This window comes from Bos indicus x Bos taurus, chromosome 4, assembly GCF_003369695.1.
Source record: "Bos indicus x Bos taurus breed Angus x Brahman F1 hybrid chromosome 4, Bos_hybrid_MaternalHap_v2.0, whole genome shotgun sequence".
Taxonomy (NCBI): Eukaryota; Metazoa; Chordata; class Mammalia; order Artiodactyla; family Bovidae; genus Bos; species Bos indicus x Bos taurus.
Window position 1 is genome coordinate 27193848 of NC_040079.1, and position 21170 is coordinate 27215017.

General features: G+C 52.2%; 2 protein-coding genes across 3 annotated transcripts in view; both read left to right on the forward strand.

The window, feature by feature from the left end:
• Positions 1 to 454: 454 nt before the first annotated feature.
• PRRT4 (proline rich transmembrane protein 4) lies at positions 455 to 10488 on the forward strand. Of its 2 annotated transcripts, XM_027539057.1 has the most exons (6): positions 455 to 654; positions 1865 to 1924; positions 2043 to 2568; positions 2655 to 2759; positions 3647 to 3766; positions 8101 to 10488. In XM_027539057.1, the coding sequence occupies exons 3-6, from the start codon at positions 2055 to 2057 to the stop codon at positions 9924 to 9926; spliced, it is 2565 nt and encodes an 854-aa protein (XP_027394858.1). In that variant the 5' UTR covers positions 455 to 654; positions 1865 to 1924; positions 2043 to 2054; the 3' UTR covers positions 9927 to 10488. The 2 variants fall into 2 exon arrangements, with proteins under 2 accessions (XP_027394858.1, XP_027394857.1); XM_027539056.1 differs by having other exon boundaries at positions 1865 to 2568.
• A 5057-nt stretch (positions 10489 to 15545) lies between these two features.
• RBM28 (RNA binding motif protein 28) overlaps positions 15546 to 21170 on the forward strand; it is a 32352-nt gene continuing 26727 nt past the window's right edge. Inside the window, exons 1-5 of the mRNA XM_027539079.1 lie at positions 15546 to 15779; positions 19273 to 19431; positions 19728 to 19822; positions 20252 to 20327; positions 20743 to 20835. Of these exons, the coding sequence (XP_027394880.1) occupies positions 15662 to 15779; positions 19273 to 19431; positions 19728 to 19822; positions 20252 to 20327; positions 20743 to 20835 (541 nt within the window). The 5' untranslated portion in view covers positions 15546 to 15661. The remainder of the gene's footprint in view (positions 15780 to 19272; positions 19432 to 19727; positions 19823 to 20251; positions 20328 to 20742; positions 20836 to 21170) is intronic.

The window sequence follows — 21170 nt, forward strand, 5'->3', positions numbered from 1 at the left end:
CACGAGAGTGCACGCGGTGCTCTAACCCGCGGTGTTTCCCGGGGAGGTCATGCGAGTGGATGTGTATGATGGGCCGCCCTGGGAGCGTGCGGCTGCCGGCACCAGGCTGAGAGCGCAGCACCGGCGCCCGCCCCGGCCGGCGGGCAGCGCTGAGTGAGTGAGCGCGCGTGGGGACGCAGGCACAGTGGCGGCGGCGGCTCGGGGCTGCGGTGCGCGCCCGCCTGCCGGCCGGGTGGGGGGCGGACCGCGGGCCGCGGGCCGGGGGAGGAGGAGGGGAGAGGGCGGGCGCGCGGGGCGGGAGCGCAGGAGGCGGGGAGGGCGGGCAGAGCGCGGCTGCCGCGGAGCCCGGCGCGGGCGGCTCTGCCGGGGAGCGAGGCTCGCAGCCAGGAGGCGGCGCGGCGGGTGGGAGCGCGGAGCCCGAGCCGGGCCGGGCCGCCCGCCTGGGGCCAGCGCTGCGGGCCGGGGCCGGGCCGCGCCAGACTGGGGGCCGCGCGTCGGCGAAGCCGCCTTGACCGGGACGAGCCGAGGGGGCGTCGGGCGCTGGGAGCACCGGCCAGACTCGGTGGAGAGTCGCCCAGCCGGGCGCCTGGGTCGCCGTGACCGCCCCTTTTCGGGGGACTTGGCCGAGGAGAACCGCCTGCGGGAGAGGAGCAGGTCTGCTGTCTGGGCAGGGGGAGAGGGAGGTGTGTGTGTGTGCGCGCGTGTATGTGTGTGTGCGCGTGTGCCTGTCTGTAGCGGTGGGTGTGTAGGAATGTGCATGTGGAGGGGGATGATGGGGTGTGATGTGTATCTGTATTCTGACTGTGCGAATGTGTATGTAGGGGTGTGTGTGCCTCTGTGTCTGTGTATACTGTGTGTCTGTGAGGTAGGGGTGTGTGTGTGTGTGTGAGACAGAGCAGGCTGGAAGCTCACAGAGCTTGGATCTGAACCCATGTAGGAGGGAGGGGGCTTGGCAGGACTGAATGTGTGTGTGTTTGTGTGTGTGTGCACTTAGGCGCAGGGATGTGTGAAGGGTGAGTAGGTGAGTGTGGGTCAGGGTGCTAGGTGTGGCCGTGTGTGTGATGTAACAGTGGTGGGTACACATGTGTGCCCCCTAGCTTCCCCTCCCCTTCCCCTTCCAGCTTTGTGTGCCTGGGGTGGGTCAGGCGTGTACTGCAGCCAGCCCTTGGTCCGGCTTGCCTGCCAGGCCATCCCTCCCCCCAGTACTTCTAGGGTTAAGGGATGGAGAGCAAGCCAAACCCCAGGCAAGAGGGAAAAGGCTGAAGGGGCAGAGCTTCTGCCAGCCCAGGGCACGCTGCTTCCCTGGCCAGAGCCGCTTTCTCCAACCTCTGCCATCACTCACTCTGTGCTTTATCCCTCCAGGGCTCCCTGGGTCTGAGTGAGAGTGAGGCTGGAGCAGGGGTGGGAATAGGGGTACACTCATCTGTGAGGGGAGCTTGTTCACAGTTCTGTTACCAGAAGGGTGCTCGGCACGTAGTAGGCCTGAACAGATACTCTAGGGCAAAAGGAGGAAAGAGGGAAGAAAGGAAGGGAGGGGATCAGAGGCTGGGAGTCAAGTCCATGCACTCAGTTATTAGTCAAGGGTGAGAGCAGCTGGATGCAGTCAGACCCCAGGCCTCGGACTGAGCAGGTGGGGGTGGGGGGGGTGGGCACTTAGGGAAGAGGAGCCTTGGCTGGAAGGGAAGGGGACTGCAGGGGAGAGACTGGTGCTGGGGCCTGAATGTTCAGCAAGAAGCTGGCCACTCTCCTTGGGCAGAAGCCTTTGTGTCTTGCCCCCACCACCTGCTTCTCCTGGATCCGCAGCCTCTCTTGGAGGCATCAGATTCCAACCCGGTAGGGCTCATAGCACCTCTCCTCTCTCCAGGACCTTCGTGCGCAAAGGTGCAGAAGACCCAAGCTCGCGGCCCTACCAGGCCATGGCAGGGTACGGCTATCTGGGGCTGGGGCTGTTCTGCTGGGTCCTGCTTGCTGTTCCTGTGGGCCCCCAGCCTGCCTCCTCTGTCCCAGGGGCCCCTCTCACCACTTTGAACCCCCCGCCCCAGAGTGAGGCCTCTATGCTGTCTCTCAACCTGGGACTTAACTTCAAATTCCACCTTCGGGGACCGGCTGCTGTCTGGGGGAACCCTGTCACGGAGACCCAGGCACTTTCTCCCAGGCCGAGCCGGGAGCCCAAGGAAGAGGCGGCCAGTGGGCTGAGGACTGACCCGCTTTGGGAACTGCTGGTGGGCTCTCTTGGAAACTCCCCCGCAGAGTGGGGCTCTGCAGAAGGCAGCTCTACTTCGTGGGCCTCCTCCCCAGCTCTGGAGTCCGCATCCCTTCTCTCGGGGCCCGCTGACGGGCCCACTGCACCCTATCGGCCCGGGATGGGCACTGTGACCTGGAACACTGCTCTGACAGCCACAGCGCCTCCATCCAGTGCACCCAGGCTCCACCAGAGCGAGCTGGAGCTGAAATTCGATGTGGCACTGAGAGCAGGCGCAGCCCCCACGCTCGGGCATCGAACGCTGCCCCTGCTGCCCAGCCTGCGGGCCAGCCTGGCAGAGATTGCTGGGCGCCTGGGACCCTTTGGTGAGTACCCACCCCCTCCCAAGGAGAGCTGCTGCTGGGCCATCTGGCAGGTAGGAGGAGGCTTCAGCATGGGGCTCCTTTTGCAGGGTTCTTTGGCACTACAGTGTCCCCGCTCCGGAACTTATCAGGCCCGAGCCCCCCAGGCCCAATTACATCCCCAGGCTCTGCCTCTGGAGTTTCAGATTCTCCAGGTGAGTGTCTATTTCACTGCAACAAACTTTTATAGAATGCCTCTAAATGACAGTGCTTCCTTTTTTCTCTGACTTAAGGGGAGCTTGCATTCCTTCTCCCAGGCCCTGGGATACAGCCACTGCTCCCATGGGGAAATGCTCTCTTTGTCATACAAAGTCTGATTTGGCCCTTGTAGTTTAGCTTCTGGTATACACATGGCTGGGCTTCCCTGGTAGCTCAGCTGGTAAAGAATCTACCTACAATGCAGGAGATGCTGGTTTGATTCCTGGGTTGGGAAGATCCCCCTGGAGAAGGGATTGGCTACCCACTCCAGTATTCTCGGGTTTCCCTGATGGCTCAGACGGTAAAGAATCCGCCTGCAATGCCGGAGACCTGGGTTCGATCCCTGGGTTGGGGAAATCCCCTGGAGGAGGGCATAGCAAACCATTCCAGTATTCTTGCCTGGAGAGTCTCTGTGAACAGAGGAGCCTGGTGGGCTACAGTCCATGGGGTTGCAAAAAGTCAGACACAACTGAGCAGTGAAGCACAGCACAGCACATACATGTGGCTGGGCTTTCTAGGTGGCACTGGTGGTAAAGAACCCTGCTGCCAATGCAGGAGATGTAAGAGACGGGGTAACCCTGGGTGGGGAAGACCCCCTGGGGAAAGAAATGACAACCAACTCCGATATTCTTGCCTGGAGGAGCCTGGCGGGCTACAGTCCCTAGGGTTGCAACGAGTCAGACACGACTGAAGCCACTTAGCACGCACACACGCATACATGTGGCTCCAATTCCTGGGACAGTGACTCCTTTTGGTCAAGCTCTGAGAAAGGACTTGATTTTCTCCAAAGTTCCAGAGGCCAATGCCCGGCTGGCACTCTGGCCCTAATGTGCTCCCTTTGCAGGATTCTTTGGCACCACTCTGTCCCCACCCCCATCCCCCCAGGAAAGAAAGCTCCCAAGTCCAAGGCCACTGGACCCAGCTGCTTCTCTAAGCTCTGCGTTAATTGCAACAGCATCACTAGGTAAGTGTCCGATTCATTTGAACTTGATGATTATTTATTGAGCACATAATATGTGCCAGCCATGCACTGACATTCTGGGATCCTTTTATTTGATGGTCATCATGATCATGATCACCATTCTCTTCATCATCACCATGGAGATGTATATTAATGGTCTGAGAGCAAGTGTTGCTGAGGATGGTCCCACAGAGTTAAATAGCAGTCCTCTGGGAGTTTTGTAATCATAGGCAGAGCAGGATGTAGACAAATGTATCAGGGCAAACAGACTCAGGAACTCCTTCCTGATTTCCACAGCCTCAGTACTAACCCCGCCCTCCACTTCAATCTGCCTGGCCTGCCTCCCACCCTCCCACTCTGAGCTTGGGGCTCTCTCCTTTGCTGTCTGATCTGACATGACATGCTGTCACATATGGGCAGAGCAGGGCCCCTCATTGGGAAGACATTGAAGAGAAGACCCTGAGCAGACAGACACCATCCTTGTCAAGGGAGCCTTTCAGAACATGCGTGGCGGCAAGCTGGTGGTGCAGAGCAAAGACCAGGGGCTGTGGGATCTTGAGACCTGGCTTTGGATCCCAATATACTTCCTAACTGGCCAGTGGCCCCACCCTCCTTCCCCTTCCTCAATGATGGCTGGATAGGCTATTTAAGTTCTTTGAGCCTTAATTTTCTCATATATCTAGGGTTTAGTAATAGTGCCTATTTTGCTATTGTAAAGCTTCCATGTAATGTAAATTTTGGGCATGAGGCTGGTCATGAAGTATTAGCTCATTAAATAGTATCTGTTAATGTGGTTTCCCCCCATCATGTTCCAAATACACTTCCAGGTATACCTCTCAGACATCGCAACTGTGGCCCCAAAATGTGATGGGACAACACATACTGTAAAAGGCAGAGGACAAGCTGCTTGGGGAGGGGTTCTGGGAGGTGAAGCCAAGGGAGCCATGCAAAGGGCTAACTGTGACTGGGAATGCTCTGAGCCACCCCACACCAGGAACTGGTGCAGCAAAGGAAACCACTGGTCCCCAAGCTTCTTCCAGCTCTAGACTTAACACAGCACCTGACTGTTGCTCACTCCCTAGAGGTCCCAGCACTCCCGGGCATGTGGGTGGGAAGCCTGCCATCTCTTTCCCATCCATCCCAGTGAGCAGCAGTGGCAGGATCTGCTGTGGAGCTGGGGGCAGCCTCTGTGGCCTCAAGGGAAGGAGGCTGGCTGGCGGTCTGTCAGCCTTGGTGACAGCACTGGCCAAGCAGGTTTAATGAGTCTGGACAGTATCAGAGGCAGCCTGGCCGGCTGGTGGCCCCACCCTCCTTCCCCCTCCTCAATGATGGCTGCAGGAAGCCAGTCTCTTCCTGGCTGTTCCTCCTGGATAAACCCCGGAGGGCTCCAGGCCTCCTGGAGAAAAGGCCAAAGGGTTTTTTGTTCACGCCAGTACCTTCTGAGGGGAGTAGTGCCAAGTAGTTAGGAGATAAAGGAATCTCTCTGTATCTTCTCTAGGAACTTTCTAACCTAGGTACAGTTAACCTTTGGCCCTAGGGCTTCTCTTCTCTAGTTCCTCTTTGGACCTGAAAGAGGAATGTGAAAAAGGTGGCTTAAAACTCAACATTCAAAAAACTAAGATCATGGCATCCAGTCCTGTCACTTCATGGCAAATAGATGGGGAAAAAGTGGAAGCAGTGACAGACTTTATTTTCTTAGGCTCCAAAATCACTGTGGATGGTGACTGTAGCCATGAAATGAAAAGATGCTTGCTTCTTGGAAGAAAAGCTATGACAAACCTAGACAGCGTATTAAAAAGCAGAGACATTACTTTGCCAACAAAAGTCCGTATAAAGCTATGGTTTTTCCAGTAGTCATGTAAGGGCATCTGAGGAGACCAAAACATGAGGGGTGAGGGAGAGTGTGTGTGTATTTGATCCCACTGCTGTCAGACTGGCTCTGCCCCACCCCACCCCACCCCACCAGCAAACCATCAGATCCAGCTGAATGATTCTCCATTTTAATTCACTGCTGTGTCTTCAGTAGGTATTTGGGAATGGTCAGTCTATCCAAATGGTGTTCTTCAAACAGGGTTCACAGAGTGAGACAATGTGTTGATGTTCACTGATTTGGCTAATTGTTGACTTTATAAGGGACAACAGCCTTTTGTTAGTTAAATCAAGAATGAGTTTGAGGCCCCAGAAATGGTCACACTCACACGGACACACACCAATGACTGATGGGTGATGAACATTAGCCCATAATGATGAGACCAACAGCAGTTGTATATTGAACGCTGATTATGCACCAGGCTCTCTACAGAGCTTTGCACACATTGGCCATTTATCCTCATCACAGCCCTGCTCTTATTTCAGACTCGAGGAATGTGATGGGACAGGAACCAGGGAACATGCTGCCACTGAGCAGGCAGCCTGCTGTAAATATGTAATGTTTTGGCAGCTCCCTCTCTGCCCTCTCCAGTTGCCCAGTTCTACCTTTCCCTCCCTTCTCTCCAGGACTGCTTTCAGGCCCCCTCACTCCTTACCCTTGTTCTCAGGATTGCTCAGTTTTGCATGTCCTAAGCTTAAGCTCGGAGAAGGCAATGGCACCCCACTCCAGTACTCTTGCCTGGAAAATCCCATGGACGGAGGAGCCTGGTAGGCTGCAGTCCATGGGGTCTCGAAGAGTCGGACATGATTGAGCGACTTCACTTTCACTTTTCACTTTCATGCATTGGAGAAGGAAATGGCAACCCACTCCAGTGTTCTTGCCTGGAGAATACCAGGGATGGCGGAGCCTGGTGGGCTGCCGTCTATGGGGTTGCACAGAGTCAGACTCGACTGAAGCGATTTAGCAGCAGCAACTCAAGCTGGCACTGCCTGGGGTGGGGTGGGGTTGGGGGGTGTTCCTGGAGCCTTCCTGTTCTGTCCCACCGAGGCAGGGCTGAGTATGGCCAGGCAGTTGGGGCAGGGGTCTGCTTGTCAAGAGATCCTCCTTGCCTCATTCTACACCTGTCTCCTGTGCACCTCCCCATCCCCAGCTGGCTCCCCCATCCTTCACCACAATCTTTCTGCCTCCATCCCTGCCCGCAGCTGTGCTTCTGCCCAGCTGGCTAGGTGGGGGAGGGAGGTTTAGCCTGAAACGTCTTCCCTTGCTGCCTGGCCAGGAGGAAAATCCTTGGGTCTAGCTCTTTCTCATTCCTCTCTTGTTCCAGGAGAGTAGCATGGGGGATCTTAGTCCTCAAACTCTCTTACCCGACTTTCCTTTCCCCAAGGGATATGTGGGGCTGGGAGCCCAAGTTAGCCAGAGCGCCCAGAGCATCTGAGGGGCTCATTTGCTAAGATGGCATTTTATCCCACTATGACCCCCACAACTGTTCCTTTCTGGGAGTTCAAAGGTAGTCTTGAGACCTAGGGGAGTGATCTCAATGTCATCTTCTGTAAAAGGGGTGAAAACCAAAGGAGTATTAAGGGCCTCAGACTAATAGCTTGTAATTGAGTCAGGATGGGGACCATGGCCATTGGTAGGCTGAGGGTTGGAGGTATAGCAGGCAGGAAGGCCAGTAAATATGAAAGATTGCTGGCGACAGGAGGGTTGTATCACTTCCTCTGCTGTGTGTGTGCGTGCGTGCACATGCACGCTTGGTGGCCTTCCCTGAAGAGACTGGGAGAAGGGGGAAGCTACTGAAAAAAGGCTGGAGAAGCTCCTTCTAGCACCAAGGTGTGAGATGGGAGTCAGGGGTGCAGAACAAGAGACAAGCAAAGTAGTATTATGAGGTTGCTGTGCCATCAAGAAGAGGGGCTCAAACTGGTGCTCAGATCTGGATTTTAGATGCAGCTCTGCTAATGTGTAACCTTGGACAAGTCACTTTGCCTCTCGGCACAGCCTCAGTATCTTCACTTGGCATGTATTCAATGAGTATCTTCTGAACGCCAACTCTGTGCCAGGACGTTTTAGGGAGGAGTATTCAGATGTGAGCAAAGCAAACAAAAATCCTTGTTCTCATGACTCCTCCTTCCTGGCAGGAGGGTTCAGTTAGAGGGGGCTTCTATAGCTCCCTCCACTTGTAAAATTCTGTGACCTCTTAAGAAAAACCCTTTTCAGTGGAATCACAGTGTACTGAACAAAGCTGGGAGCCAGGCCTGGATGGGATGACCGGAGGGGATGAGAGCTGAAACTCTGGAGGAGTTTGATATGGGAGGGGCCGGTGAGTGGTGGCCAGGTCCCTGAGTCTCCTATTTATGACAAGTCCTTCCTGGATGTCAGAAGGACTCCCATTGGCATACAGGCTACTGGCTGTATGGTGGGTAGGGGGAGGGTTGCACGAATGCCTCAGACGAACATTCTTTGCCCACAGAGTCCACCACCCCCACCTCTGGCCTGGACGACCCCTCTCCTGCCAGCCTTGGGAACCTTTCGGTGCAGCCAGAGTGTGGGCCAGGGTCCTGCAGTATCAGAGAGCTGCCTGAATCCGAGGGGCAGCCGCCTGCGGCCCCCCTGCCCCTCTTCTTCCTGACGCTGGAGGCCGACTGGGCAGAGGCCAAGGCTCGCTGGGGTCTGGCCTGGGAGGCCCACGTGTACGGGGTAGGCGCGCTCTTCGGCCTGGTGGCCTTGCTGGCGCTGCTGGCGCTAGCCCTCCTGCCCTGGCGCTGCCCGCCCGGCGCTCCCTGCCTGGCGCTGCTGGACATGCTCCTGCTCTCGGCTGGGACCACGCGGGCCTTCCCGCTCTTCTACGACGCCTACGGGCACCGCGACCGGCTGCCGGCGCTGGCCTGGCTGCTGCTGCAGGACCTCCCGCTGCCCTGCCTGGCCGCCGGCCTGGGCCTGGCCTGCCTGCTGCTGGCCCGGCCGCGCCCGCCGCGCTGCCCCGCCGGCCTGGCCGCGCTGCTGCTCCTGGGGTTGGGGCTGGCGGCCGCCGCCGCCCTCGGGAGCGCCGCCCACCGCCCGCTGCGGGCTCTGCGGCTCGCCTCCCGCGGGCTGCACGCCTTCCTCGCCGCCCTTCTTTCCGGGCTCCTGCTGGCGCTCTCCTGCTTGGGGGGCCGGCGGCGGCGGGCCGGAGCGCCCCTGGGAGCGGCCGGCTTCAAGGGCGCCACGCCTCTCCCGCAGGCGCGCAGCCCCTTCGGCCCGCGTGAGTCCTGGCGGCGCGCGGCGCGCACGGCCCCGGTGGCGGGCACCTTTGGGCTGCTGAGCGGAGCTCTGCAGGGCTACGAGGTGCTGCACGCCCTGGGCTACGGCGGCCAACCTGGCCTGGAGGGGCCCTGGCCTTGGTGGGCCTTCCAGCTTGGCCTGCGCCTCGGCGAGGTGGGCGTCGCGCTCCCGTTGGCGCTGCTGGGCCTCTACCCGGCGCTCTGCAGTCCCCGCGTGCCGCCGCGCTGCTGGGCCAAGCTCTTCCGCCTGTCCCCCGGCCACGCCGCCCCGCTGCTGCCCGGAGGCTGGGTCACCGGGGCCCCGGACAAGAAGCCGTTGGGGAGCGCCATCGCGCGTGGCGACGCGGAACTGCTGCAGCTGTGCGCCCTGGCCGGACCGGGCCCCGACCTCCTCCTCCAGGGAGGAGGCTGCCGGAGCTTCGACGGCGCGGCCGCCCACCCGGCGCCTTCCCCGGCCTCGTCTCCCTGCAGCGATGACACAGTGGACTTCCGCCCGCCCTCCCCCATCAACCTGCGGCGCAGCATCGAGGAGGCCCTCTGCAGCGAAGCACTGCTGGCGCCCGGCCTCTTCCAGGTCCCAGCCTTCGGTGAAGCTCTGCCTAGCCTCGGCGTCTACCGCACCGCCTCGCTGGGGGCTCAGACCGGGGTCGGGCCCATTGGGAGGTCTGGGGAGGCCCCTGGCTCCCCGGCGGCCCGCGAGCTCCCGTCTCCCGGGACCTGGCCCGCGGGCAGCAGCGCCTCCTCCGGCTCGCTGTGCGGACTCTCGCGGGACAGCTCGTCCGTGCTCCTGTGCTCCAGCCCGGACAGGGCCCCGCGCTGTCCTCTGGTCTGTGTCCTCAGCCCCCCGCGGCCCTCAGGAAGCAGCCCCAGCCTCCCGGCCTCAGGATCCTACCAGGCCCTGTCCCCACCCTCCCGCGACTCCCCAGAACCTGCTCCTGAGCTGCAGGCCGAAGAGGCCTTGCTGCAGGAGCAATTCCTGGACGCCTGCAGACAGATTGACGAGCTGAGCATGGGCAGCGACACCATAGACCTGTGAAGAGGTGGCCCCCCAGCCACCCCCGATCGCACGCCCCCTTCTGGCGCCTGTTCTGCCCCCCCATCTCCCCACCCGAGACCTGCACACTGTAACCCTTCCCCAATCCTGCCTGGCTCAGATACCTCTCCCGGCTTCCTTTCCCATCCAGAGATCCCTGGATGGGTGGGTCAGCAGCCAGGCTCTGTTGATGGGGAACTAGTGCCACCTTCTCTGGAGCCCCGGGGCGTTGATGCCCTCAGCTGCAATTCTAGGCTGGCAGGGGTCCCACTGTCCTTGGCATTCACCAGCAATAAAGCTCCAAGGTGCTCCACTCCAGACCACCACTTCCCACTCTGGTGCTGAGTGAGAGGGGCTGTCCTTAGAAGACCTCAGGACCCACCACTGTCCCCAGACCCACCTCTGCTACGCCCAGGAATCCCATCCCTGCTGAGTGAGACTCCCATGTCCTCCACATGATCCTTCCCCGTAGAAGGGTCCATGGCCCATCTAGGAGACTCTGCAGCAGTTGGGTGGGAGGTGAGTGCTTTCAGAGTTAATTTATCAATAAAATATTTTCAGAGGAGAAAGGTCTGACCTTCTTGGAAAAGCCTAGATGAGGCAACAGCAGCAGTGGTTCTGTGAGAACAGAAAGAGAAGCAGTGTTTGGGTGGGGTGGGTCCATCTCAGACCCTAGTGACTCCTGACCCAAATGAGTCTTGTCCTCCACATGACCTTTCCCCATAGATGGCTCCATGGCCCATGGGGATGAGCGAAGGTCCTGGGAGTGGCCCCTTGAAGATCCTTCTGACTCCCCAGGAAGTGGCTTTTCAGAGATGGAACACAACCCTGAGAGGTGAGGCAGAAACTCTGCAGTAGTTGGTGGAAATGTCTCTATTCCTAGGGACCTGGCTTCACATCCTGGGGGACAACTGTTTAGGGACTAGTTAGTAGCAAAGTCCTTCATGGAAACGTTGATACGCATCTCAAAAGCATGATCACTTTGAGCTGGGATTCCCAGCAATCTCCCTGCCACATATCTAGAGGAATTCACAGAGGCCTTTTGGATTCACAGAAGAAATTGCTCGCTCCATCTACCAACAGGACCTCTTCAAGTCTGCACTCACAACCTTCTTCCCTGGAGAACATTCATCTCCCACAGGTGCAGAGCCTCCCTGGGGAAAGCCTGTCTTCCCCAAGCCCCAGCACCGTCCTACCCACCAAAGCAGAGCTCACAGTGCAGAGACTCATGAATACATCCAGCCACCAGGCACTCTGTAATCCCTCCCTTGTCCAGGGCATTTGGCTCTGAGCGCTGTAGTATGCATTTGTCATTTGGCTCAAATGCAGTAAGTTCAGAGTGGCACTAAAACAGAGTTGTAGATTTTAGAACAAAATTCTGGCAGTGTTTTGGCAGATGTCCTGCACATCACAGGGAGGCCCACAGGGGCACACATACTAGGCTTGAAGTGGAAAAACAGGAATAGGAATGGTTTTTTCTTCCAACTCTGCCCATCAGCTCATGAGGATTTGAGAAGGGAAGCAAGGGAGCAAGGAGGGAGGCAGGCTGGGAGGGGGCGGGGCGCTCAGCAGACCAGGTCTAATGCTCTAGTGGAAGAATTACAGCACTGTTCAGCTTGCCCCTGAAGCTCTGTCTTGGCTGAAGGGAGCATCCAGGGCTTGGAACCTCAGAAGGAGAAGGGCAGTAAGTGAGGGTCATAGTAGGGAAGAAAATGAGAGGAGGATAGGGCAGGTACTGCTGAGGGATGAGACCGAGTGGTTCTGACTGTGTCTTCTCCATCACCTGGCTCAGCTTGGCTCAGAAATTCCTGCTGCATCGTCACTCTGGGCTGAGGCCCAGAGAACTGCCATACTCCTAATTACAGGCATATCTCACTGGTGTCGTAGTGGCTGTAGTGGCCCCAGCCTCAGAGCTGCTTTGTGTCATGGAAGGAGTGCTTGCTGTTCTGAGAAATTGTTTCTTTTCTTCCCCACGTACACCTCCATCTGCCTCTGCTCACACTCAACTCCTCTCTGCTGTCTCTTCCTCATTGTAATGCTTGCCAGCTGCTCTCACTCACTCTTCCCACCATGGGTCCTTGAGTTCAGGTACACACCTCCCAGCAAAGCAGTCCAATACCCACGTACCTCCAGTCACTCTGTCTCTCTGTCTCTCTCTCTTTCTCTCTCTCTCTCTCTCTCTCTCTCTCTCTCTCTCTCTCACACACACACACACACACACACGTACATACACATAGGCTCCTTTTCTGTCTGGACATTCTGAATGGGGCTGGTGAGTTGGGAGTGGGGTGGGGGAATAGAGCTTGGTGTCCATCAACTCCATCACTTCTTTGATTTTCCTCAGTGAGAATCACCTAAGCCCTTTGACTTGATCAAGAGACTGAGGCTTTGGTAAGACAACCCTTCCCTTTTATCTCATGCCTCAGCCCTTCCTAACCCAAAGCAGTTTCCCAGAAGAGCCTGGGTAGGCCAGGACGTAATATATACACCCTCGGTTCCAGTTCTTAGTGTTATAGGAGACTGAGAGACAAACTCATCTTCATTCATTCAATCTCTTTAAAATATTTTATTGAGTTCTTACAATGTGCTAGATGGTGAGAGTAAAAAGGTGACCTAGGTGGACAACGGGAGAAGGCAATGGCACCCCACTCCAGTACTCTTGCCTGGAAAATCCCATGGATGGAGGAGCCTGGTAGGCTGCAGTCCATGGGGTCTCAAAGAGTCGGACATGACTAAGTGACTTCACTTTCACTTTTCACTTTCATGCATTGGAGAAGGAAATGGCAACCCACTCCAGTGTTCTTGCCTGGAGAATCCCAGGGACGGGGGAGCCTGGTGGGCTACCGTCTATGGGGTCACACAGAGTCGGACAAGACTGAAGCGACTTAGCAGCAGCAGCAGCAGGTGGACAACAATCCTGAACTCGTGAAGCTGAAGCTCTTTGGGGGAAACCAGACATTAAAGAGCACATCATATAAGTAATTCCAATAACACAAATAATTAAATACAGTGGTGAAAAGTGCTAAGAATGAGAAGTATGCAGTATTATAAGAATGTTTAGCTTGCAAGCAGGAATGTAGCCAAAAGGATGGAGCTTGGGAGAGGCTGGCTGAATACAGCCCAGCCCTCTCCTACTTCCTTTCCAGGCTCCTGCAAGTGATGGATGAGAGAGAGTCTAGCAGTTTATTTCCCCTGGAAGCCACATTGCTGATGTGGTGCAGGGTACCACGACTCCTGCTATTTAATAAAGAACCCTGCATGTGTCCTGGATAGATAAATGAGCAAATATTCCTGATTGAAGAACCACATGGCCTTCCTGATATGAGTGGATAGGAGGGGATGGGGCTGAGGCTGAGGCTGGGAGACTGAGATGGGGAGCCAGGTCTGAAAGTTGGGAAGAGTACAAAGGGTCAGCTGCACTGTTTTCCTTCCCTAGGGGCATGGAGCTCCTCTGCACTGTGGGTGGCTGCTGCCCTCTGATGGGCACAGGACCGCAGTTTCTTTTTGTTCTGTAGGGAAGGTTTGGGTCCAAAGCAGCTCCAACTTAACACTGTAGGGGGTGTCCCAAAGGGATGCTGGAGCAGCCTTCTCAGGATTCTTTCCCCAGTGCACGCTGCAGCCAGGACTGGGAAGGTGTCCCCACAGCTAGGGCCCTGATGCTTGTCATTTAGACTTTGGGTATGAAATTTTGATTTCTAAGGTGGTGAGGGGCCGGAGAGGAGGAGAAAATAAAGGAGAAAAGTGGAATTCCAAACCAACTTTATTCAAAGGGTCCATTTTCCTTTGTCTATTTGTCTCTCTTTATCCTGGATGGAATTAACCCATTACCTTATAAATCTGTTTCATATTTCAATACTTCCTCCATTGAGTTATGTGTTTAAAAATAACTGTGGCTTTTTCTTTTAAGCATAAATGCTTGGCGTTAGGGTTTCATAAATCTAATGTTAAACGTTTTCCCTTTCCCCGCATCGCTATCAACCAGTTATCCACCAATCCAAAATATGTGGAAAGTAGATGGGGTTTGAGGAGAAAGGGGAACCCTTTTCACTGTACCTTTTGTACTTTTTGAATGTTCTACCTGCTCTGTGTTCAGGTTATACCGTTTAAAAGTAATTACTAAAAAGTCGCATTGGGTACTTTTGTTCTATACAAATGTTATGCAGGGTGCTGCAGTCTTGCACACAGGTCAGTTCCTGAGCCCAATGGGGTGGCAAACACTGTCTGTGTTCCAGGATCCAGGAGCACCCAGATCTCCTGGCCAGTGAGATTACACAGCCTTGGGTCCATCTAATAAGCTGACCTGAGGAAAGCTGTCTCTGGGAAGACCTGGGTTCTAGGTCTGTGTAAGCTGGATGTATTGCTTGTTCTGGGTGTGTTCTCTTGTGATCTTGCATGGTGCAGGCTTTGCTTTACTTGTAAGTTTTTTTTGTACTGATGTTTGTCTATCTCCCCAAAACTATTCTCCATGAAGGCAGGAGCCCTGTCTTTTTTTAGCTCATCAATTTTATCTTTAGTGCCTGGCACATAGTAGGAGCTCAGTAAATATTTTTTGAAAGAATGATTATGTATGACCTGTGCCTATTTGAACCTTAATAGCTTTGTCAGTGAAGTGTTAAAGGCACAGATTTAGTTATCTGTTAAAGTGTGACAGATGTCTCATATTCTCTGAGAACTGGAAATTTGTTCAAATGATATATGTGATTACTTGTTTTGACTTGCATTATGGCTGTGTTTTATGCACGTAATCTTGGGTCTCCTGGATCCTGGAACACAGGCACTTTAGAAAATATTTATTAAACATCCACTATGTGTCAGATCCTGGGTTAGACCCAGAGCAAAAACAGCTTCTCCTGCCTGCCCTGCTGAGTTTGGTATCGATCCCCAGCAAGTTAGATTGTAATAAGCCTAGAAACTGCTGCTGCTGCTGCTAAGTTGCTTCAGTCGTGTCTAACTCTGTGCAACCCCATAGACGGCAGCCCACCAGGCTCTGCTGTCCCTGGGATTCTGCAGGCAAGAATACTGGAGTGGGTTGCCATTTCCTTCTCCAATGCATGAAAGAGAAAAGTGAAAGTGAAGTCGCTCAGTCGTGTCCGACTCTTAGCGACCCCATGGACTGCAGCCTACTAGGCTCCTCTGTCCATGGGATTTTCCAGGCAAGAGTACTGGAGTGGGGTGCCATTGCCTTCTCCTGCTGCTGCTGCTAAGTCATTTCAGTCGTGTCTAACTCTGTGCAACCCCATAGACGGCAGCCCACCAGGCTCTGCTGTCCCTGGGATTCTCCAGGCAAGAACACTGGAGTGGGTTGTCATTTCCTTCTCCAATGCATGAAAGTGAAAAGTGAAAGTGAAGTCGCTCAGTCGTGTCCGACCTTCAGCGACCCCATGGACTGCAGCCTTCCAGGCTCCTCCATCCATGGGATTTTCCAGGCAAGAGTACTGGAGTGGGGTGCTATTGCCTTCTCCGAGCCCTTCTCCTAAGGGAAGCCAAATTTCCCTACAGAGGCGGGGGCGGTACTTGGGTTAGGGGGTGGAGCCCCGCTCAGGAAGCTCCGCCCTCAGGCGGCACTATTTTCCTTCCCTTCCGGAATGGTTTTTCCCTTTCCTCTACGTCTTCCTCCGGACTCTTTTGAGTGACGCGCACTTCCGGAGTCTCCCGGCAACTTTAGTAAGCGTGGTCCTCTTACTAAAGCCAGTTACTTGACTCGCGTGCGCGACCTTGCGCGCCAGTTTCTCGGCCTCATGGCCGGACTGACCCTGTTTGTGGGCCGCCTCCCGCCCTCGGCTCGCAGCGAACAACTGGAGGAGCTATTCAGTCAGGTGGGGCCGGTCAAGCAGTGCTTCGTGGTGACCGAAAAAGGTAGGGGGCGGGGCGATCGAGAACAGAGTTGGGGTTCCCGGGAGCCGGATGGAGGCAGAGGACATTCTTCCAGCCTTAAGTGAGCCCTTAAATGAAAGGCCTTGGAAGTTGAATTTCTTTTCCAAACGGACTCTACACTAGATAAATCCATAGGAGCCGTTTCTGAAAGTCAAGTCAGCCCCTTAAGTTTATGTAGGCTTCCTGTTTATCATGCGCGCTCACATACAAGATCTCATTTATTAGTGAAAAACTTAATAAATGTGATGGACAGGGAGGCCTGGCGTGCTCCAGTCCATGGGGTTGCAAAGAGTCAGACACGACTGGGCGACTGAACTGGACTTAATGAAACACCACTAAGACTTACTGAGAAGCAGCTGATTGCCAGGTGCGGTGCTTGAGTTTCATCTGTTACTTCCTTTAATTTCCCCATCAGTCTTGTTGGGTGGAGAGTAAACTCCATTTTACAGATGAGAAATCTAGGGCTTAGGGAAATTTAGTAACTTCAGCTTAAGTTCGTACTGCTAGTAAGAAGTGGATTCAGAATTTGATCACCAGACCCCGAGCTCTTAACCAATATGTTATTCATTCACCCATTTATGTATTTCGTAAATATTAATTGAATGTTTACTAGGATCCAGGCAACTGTTGTAGGTCCTCGGGATACATTAGTGCACAGACCAAAAGCCTTGATCTGTGTTCAGGATGTGGAAGACAGCCAATGAGCAAAATATATAGTGATGATGGTGATATATATTGAGGAGGAAAAATAAGTCAGGGAAGAAAGATAGGGTGGTGGTGGTGGTGGTGGTGGTGGTGGTGGTGGTGGTGGGGAACCTGTAGAGGAGTGAAGAATAGACATGGGGAAACCTTACTGATGTGAGAAAGTGAACTTGGGTTTCTCAGTGCGAGGAACAGCTTAGGCAGAGGGAGCTCAAGGATACTGAAGAGGAGTGCGTATAGTATATTGGAGGAATATAGACGAGACCAGGCCTACTGGTGTGCACTGAGTGAAGGAAAGAGAATTAGCAGATGCCACCTGGTCCTTCCAGATCATGTAGGACCTTACAGGCCATCAAAAGGACTTTGACTTTTACTCTGAGATAGGAAACCACTGATTTTGAGCAGGGAGCAGTGAATATGATCTGCCTTGCATTTTGAAAGATTCTCATTAAGAATAGGACAGGAGACCAGTTACTAGGCTCTTGTGGTAATCCAGGTGAAAGCTCATGGGGTTGGACTAGGTGCTCTAGCAGTGAAGAAGGTAAAACATGATTGGAATATGGATCAGATTTGGGGTCTGAGAAAAAAAGTGTCAAATCTGACTCCAGGGGTTTTGACTTGAGCCACTGGAGGTATTTACTGACTTGTGGAATACTGCCATATGCCTCTCATTCTATTTGATGTTCATGGCATCACTATGAAGGAGGGTTAGCATGTATTAGAATGAGTAAGAATTGTAAGGGTTTTAATTGTAGAAGCATTTCTTCTTACCTAGACTATATTACATGGCACCTGATGTTGCCCAGAACACAAATTTAGCTTCCTTCCAAGTCATCAATCTGTCGCTGTAGGTGGCTGCTTTCTTGCCTTTCAGGCTAGCAACTGGTTTGAAGTAATATCTTGGGTACCCCTCTCTTCCCCCATGGTACCAGAGTATGTGAGTAGGCAGTCCTAAAACTGCGCTAATAATCATTCCATCCTTATCTTCTGTTTTGTTAGTAACAGAAATTAGATTTAAGATCACTGACATGGCTCTGATTGGTATACACACAGCTGGGGCCTTTATCATTTTCAGTATAGATATGGGCGAATGAGAGAATGAGAGTGCTGTACAGCAGTGTTTCTTAAATGGCAGATCATTGTTCATTTGTGGGTCTTGAGTGGTTCATGACTGGAGTTTTTTTTGTGTGTTTTTTTTTTTAATGAAATAGTAGTATATCTATATATGGTAAAGGAGAAGTTTTCATGAGACTTTTTTTTTCAGTATATAAACAACTGGGTCCACTATAAATCACATTTGTTACTGTAGGTCATCAAACCAGTCTGAGAAACATTGCTCTGCAATGCTTGGTTGCGTTCCAGGGAAGAGCAGGCCTTTGAATGGGAATTCTCCTTTGGGTCCTCAGAATGTAGGCTACGTGTAACCTTACCTGTAGCTATGTACATAGTCAGCATCTTTAACAAAAGCTCCTATTCCCATTAAACAGCAACAACAAAAAAGTTGCTTTCCTGTCTAGACAGCCAAATGTATTGAGTACTCTACTTCAAAGGATGGGAGGGAGGGGATGGCAGATGAGGTCTTACCACTAGTGGTGACTTGAACTTGCCACTTACCCTCTTTAAGATGGGAATAATTTCACAGGATTGTTGTAATTGTTTATAACGGACGGTGTTTTTGTGACTGTAGGCTTTTTTGTGACTACATGCTTTTATTTTGTCAGCAAACTCCTTCACGTTTCAGCTGCTTTTTATTTTTGGTTGTACTGATCAAGAAGGGCCCTGATTTTTCTTGTTCTTGTTTTCTGAAAGGTGAGTGGGCAGGCTTTTGTGAGAAGGAGTTTCAAGGATAAGAAATATATATAGTATGCTTTCCTAGTGCCAGGTGTCAACTTTAACCAGTTTATGTGGCTCAGCGTCCCGTGTTAGAAGGCTTGCACCCTAAAGCAGGTAAGGGTGTAGTTGTAAAGGAGAGCGTGTGGAGTTTTGTTTCTTTTTCGGGTAGTAGGTCTTTTTCTGCTTGGTCTTTTTCTTTTTTGATGCAGTAAATTACTTAAAATTTTACTACACAAAAATATTAAACTAAAAAAAACAGCATACCAGAAAGGGCAAAGGTGAGTTACAGTTGACATTTGCAACTGTTCAACAATTCCTTTGGAAAAAAGCGATGATAATATTGGCTTTTCCCTTCTTGGTATGTTCTGACAAAATGAGATAAGAGATTTACAGCTGCTTTGGAAAGGTTTAATTTGATATTGATTTCTAAGGCTTGGTAATAACGGTAATAGTATCTGCAGGCTCCTGAAGCAGTGTTTATTGTTTGAGGTTCTTTTCTCAGGGCCCCCAGGATTCATTGCTGATCTGTCCTCTTTTCTGAGGAGGGGCAACTGAATTATTTCATTGTAGTTTTTGAAGCTACCATCCTTATCTTTCCTACCTTCTCTGGTGATGTTTTGTTCTGTGTAATGTTGAGTTCTTCTTTGGAGGTGTAATGCATATTATGGGTCCTCCATATTCTTGAGATTACCAGGAAAGATGGAAGAAAGGGAGCTAACAGCCAAGACACCACATTAGAAGAGGAAGCCTAACAATTTTTGAGGAAAAAGGAGATGGGGGGTGGCTCTCACGTTAATCTTGTCTCTTTCCCTCTTGAGAACTTTGGCCAACTGATAACTGGCTGGCCTGGCTGTATATCTGCCAGTTGAGGGCTGTGAGAATTGACTGGTTTAGAGATGTTGGCTTACTGTTAATCCCTCCCCACCCCATACTGTTCCAGGGAGTAAGGCATGTCGAGGCTTCGGCTATGTCACTTTTTCTATGGTGGAGGATGTTCAGAGGGCCCTCAAGGAGATTACCACCTTTGAAGGCTGCAAGATCAACGTGACCATTGCCAAGAAAAAACTGAGAAATAAGTCCAAGGAAAAGGGGAAAACTGGTGAGTTTCTAGTAACTGAAAGGAGTTTTCCCCCAGGATCGAGGGGACAGTGGATTGGCTGGGGGTAGCATCTAGACCTAAAAGCTTCCTGAATTTTCTTTTGATGTCCAGAATCATCCAGTGTGTTTTTTACTCATTTTAGTCTTTTGTTTACTTATGAGTTTGGAAAACCTGGTGTTGCTGGGCATTGCCGTACTAAACCCTGAGATAAATGCCTTTTGTTGCTAGTACTTCTTTCCTGTGATATTCTGGGCTGAGAGGATCACAGACTTACTTCACTGCCTGTTATTTTTCAGAAAATTCAGAGTCCCCAGAGAAGGAGCTGAAGCCTAAAAAAGCCAAAGTGGCAGATAAGAAAGCCAGATTAATTATTCGAAACCTGAGCTTTAAGGTAAGAGAGAGGAAACAGTGAGTGTTTTGAAGGCTCTTGGGGCCAGGGCCTGCTTGTTGGTTGAACTCCCCGCCAGGGTGGCATAATTGGGCTTCATTCCTCCTGGGAATGACCTTTAGCAGTGTTGAATTCAGAAAATGGGCCTGTATAAACAAGAATTTATTCAGGATAGACAGCATGAAGATGTCTTCCTTTTGTGGAAACCACTGCTGAGATTGGGAGAGGAGGACAAGCTCTCTCACGTCTGTCCTTTTTACCATTTAGGTACAAAGCAAGGTGTCCTCTACTTGGGAATGTTTGATGTCCTAGTCTCAAAATTTTAAAAGGAGTAAAAATACTCAAGCTCTTCCCAGTGAACTAATTTAATAGTTGATGTTTTATATTTATTTGCCGTGATAACATCTCTTTCTTTCTCACTTTCCGGTTCAGTGCTCAGAAGATGACTTGAAAACAGTATTTTCTCAGTTTGGAACTATCCTGGAAGTAAATATCCCCAGGAAACCAGGTACCTGCCAACCTTTATTTTGTGTGGATTAGGTTATTTTACATAATGGTGTTTTTCCATGTCACCTTTCAACTAAGCACTATTTGAAATAGAAATAGAAGGTTGGGGTCATACTCTCCAAGCCTCAGATGATATGGCATATATAAAGTATAGTGCTTGACACAGAACAATGTTTATTCCCCAGATGGTGTTTTTAGTTAGATCAGAACTCCTTTTAGGAGACGAGTAAAATGCATTGCTCTCCTGAGCCTGTGTCAGGCTAACGTCAGCAGGATAAAGGCTCTTACTTTGGGCAGGGGGCTGACTGGCTGGCAGGATTTGAGCCTTCTCGCCAGTCCAGGTTGCTGTATAATCCATCTTAGTGTCTGTTGGTTCCTTCTGCTACCTCTGATTTCTTTGTTATGTTTGCACACAGATGGAAAGATGCGTGGTTTTGCTTTTGTTCAGTTCAAAAACCTCCTAGAAGCAGGAAAGGCTCTCAAAGGCATGAACATGAAAGAGATAAAAGGTAAGTTTTCTGTGCCCATCCTATTGACTCAGATATTTCTGGTGTTCATGCAGATTAACACAGTAACCCACTTTCTGCATTTCTGAAAGGTGTTTGCCTTGTTGAGAGTCTCACTGCTAATATAGAAGTTGCTTTGATCTTAGGGTTAAACTCGACAGGACCCTTCCCAGCCTTCTCTTTTTCTTTTTTCAGTGATGAGTGTCCTTTAAATCTCTTAATGAGAAACCATTGCTGAAATGATCATTGATATACAGGCAGATTGCTGTCTAGGGGAATGTGAGATTAGCGGATTCTTCTCTCTTGATTATGATCCCTATTAAGCATATGTGGGCTCC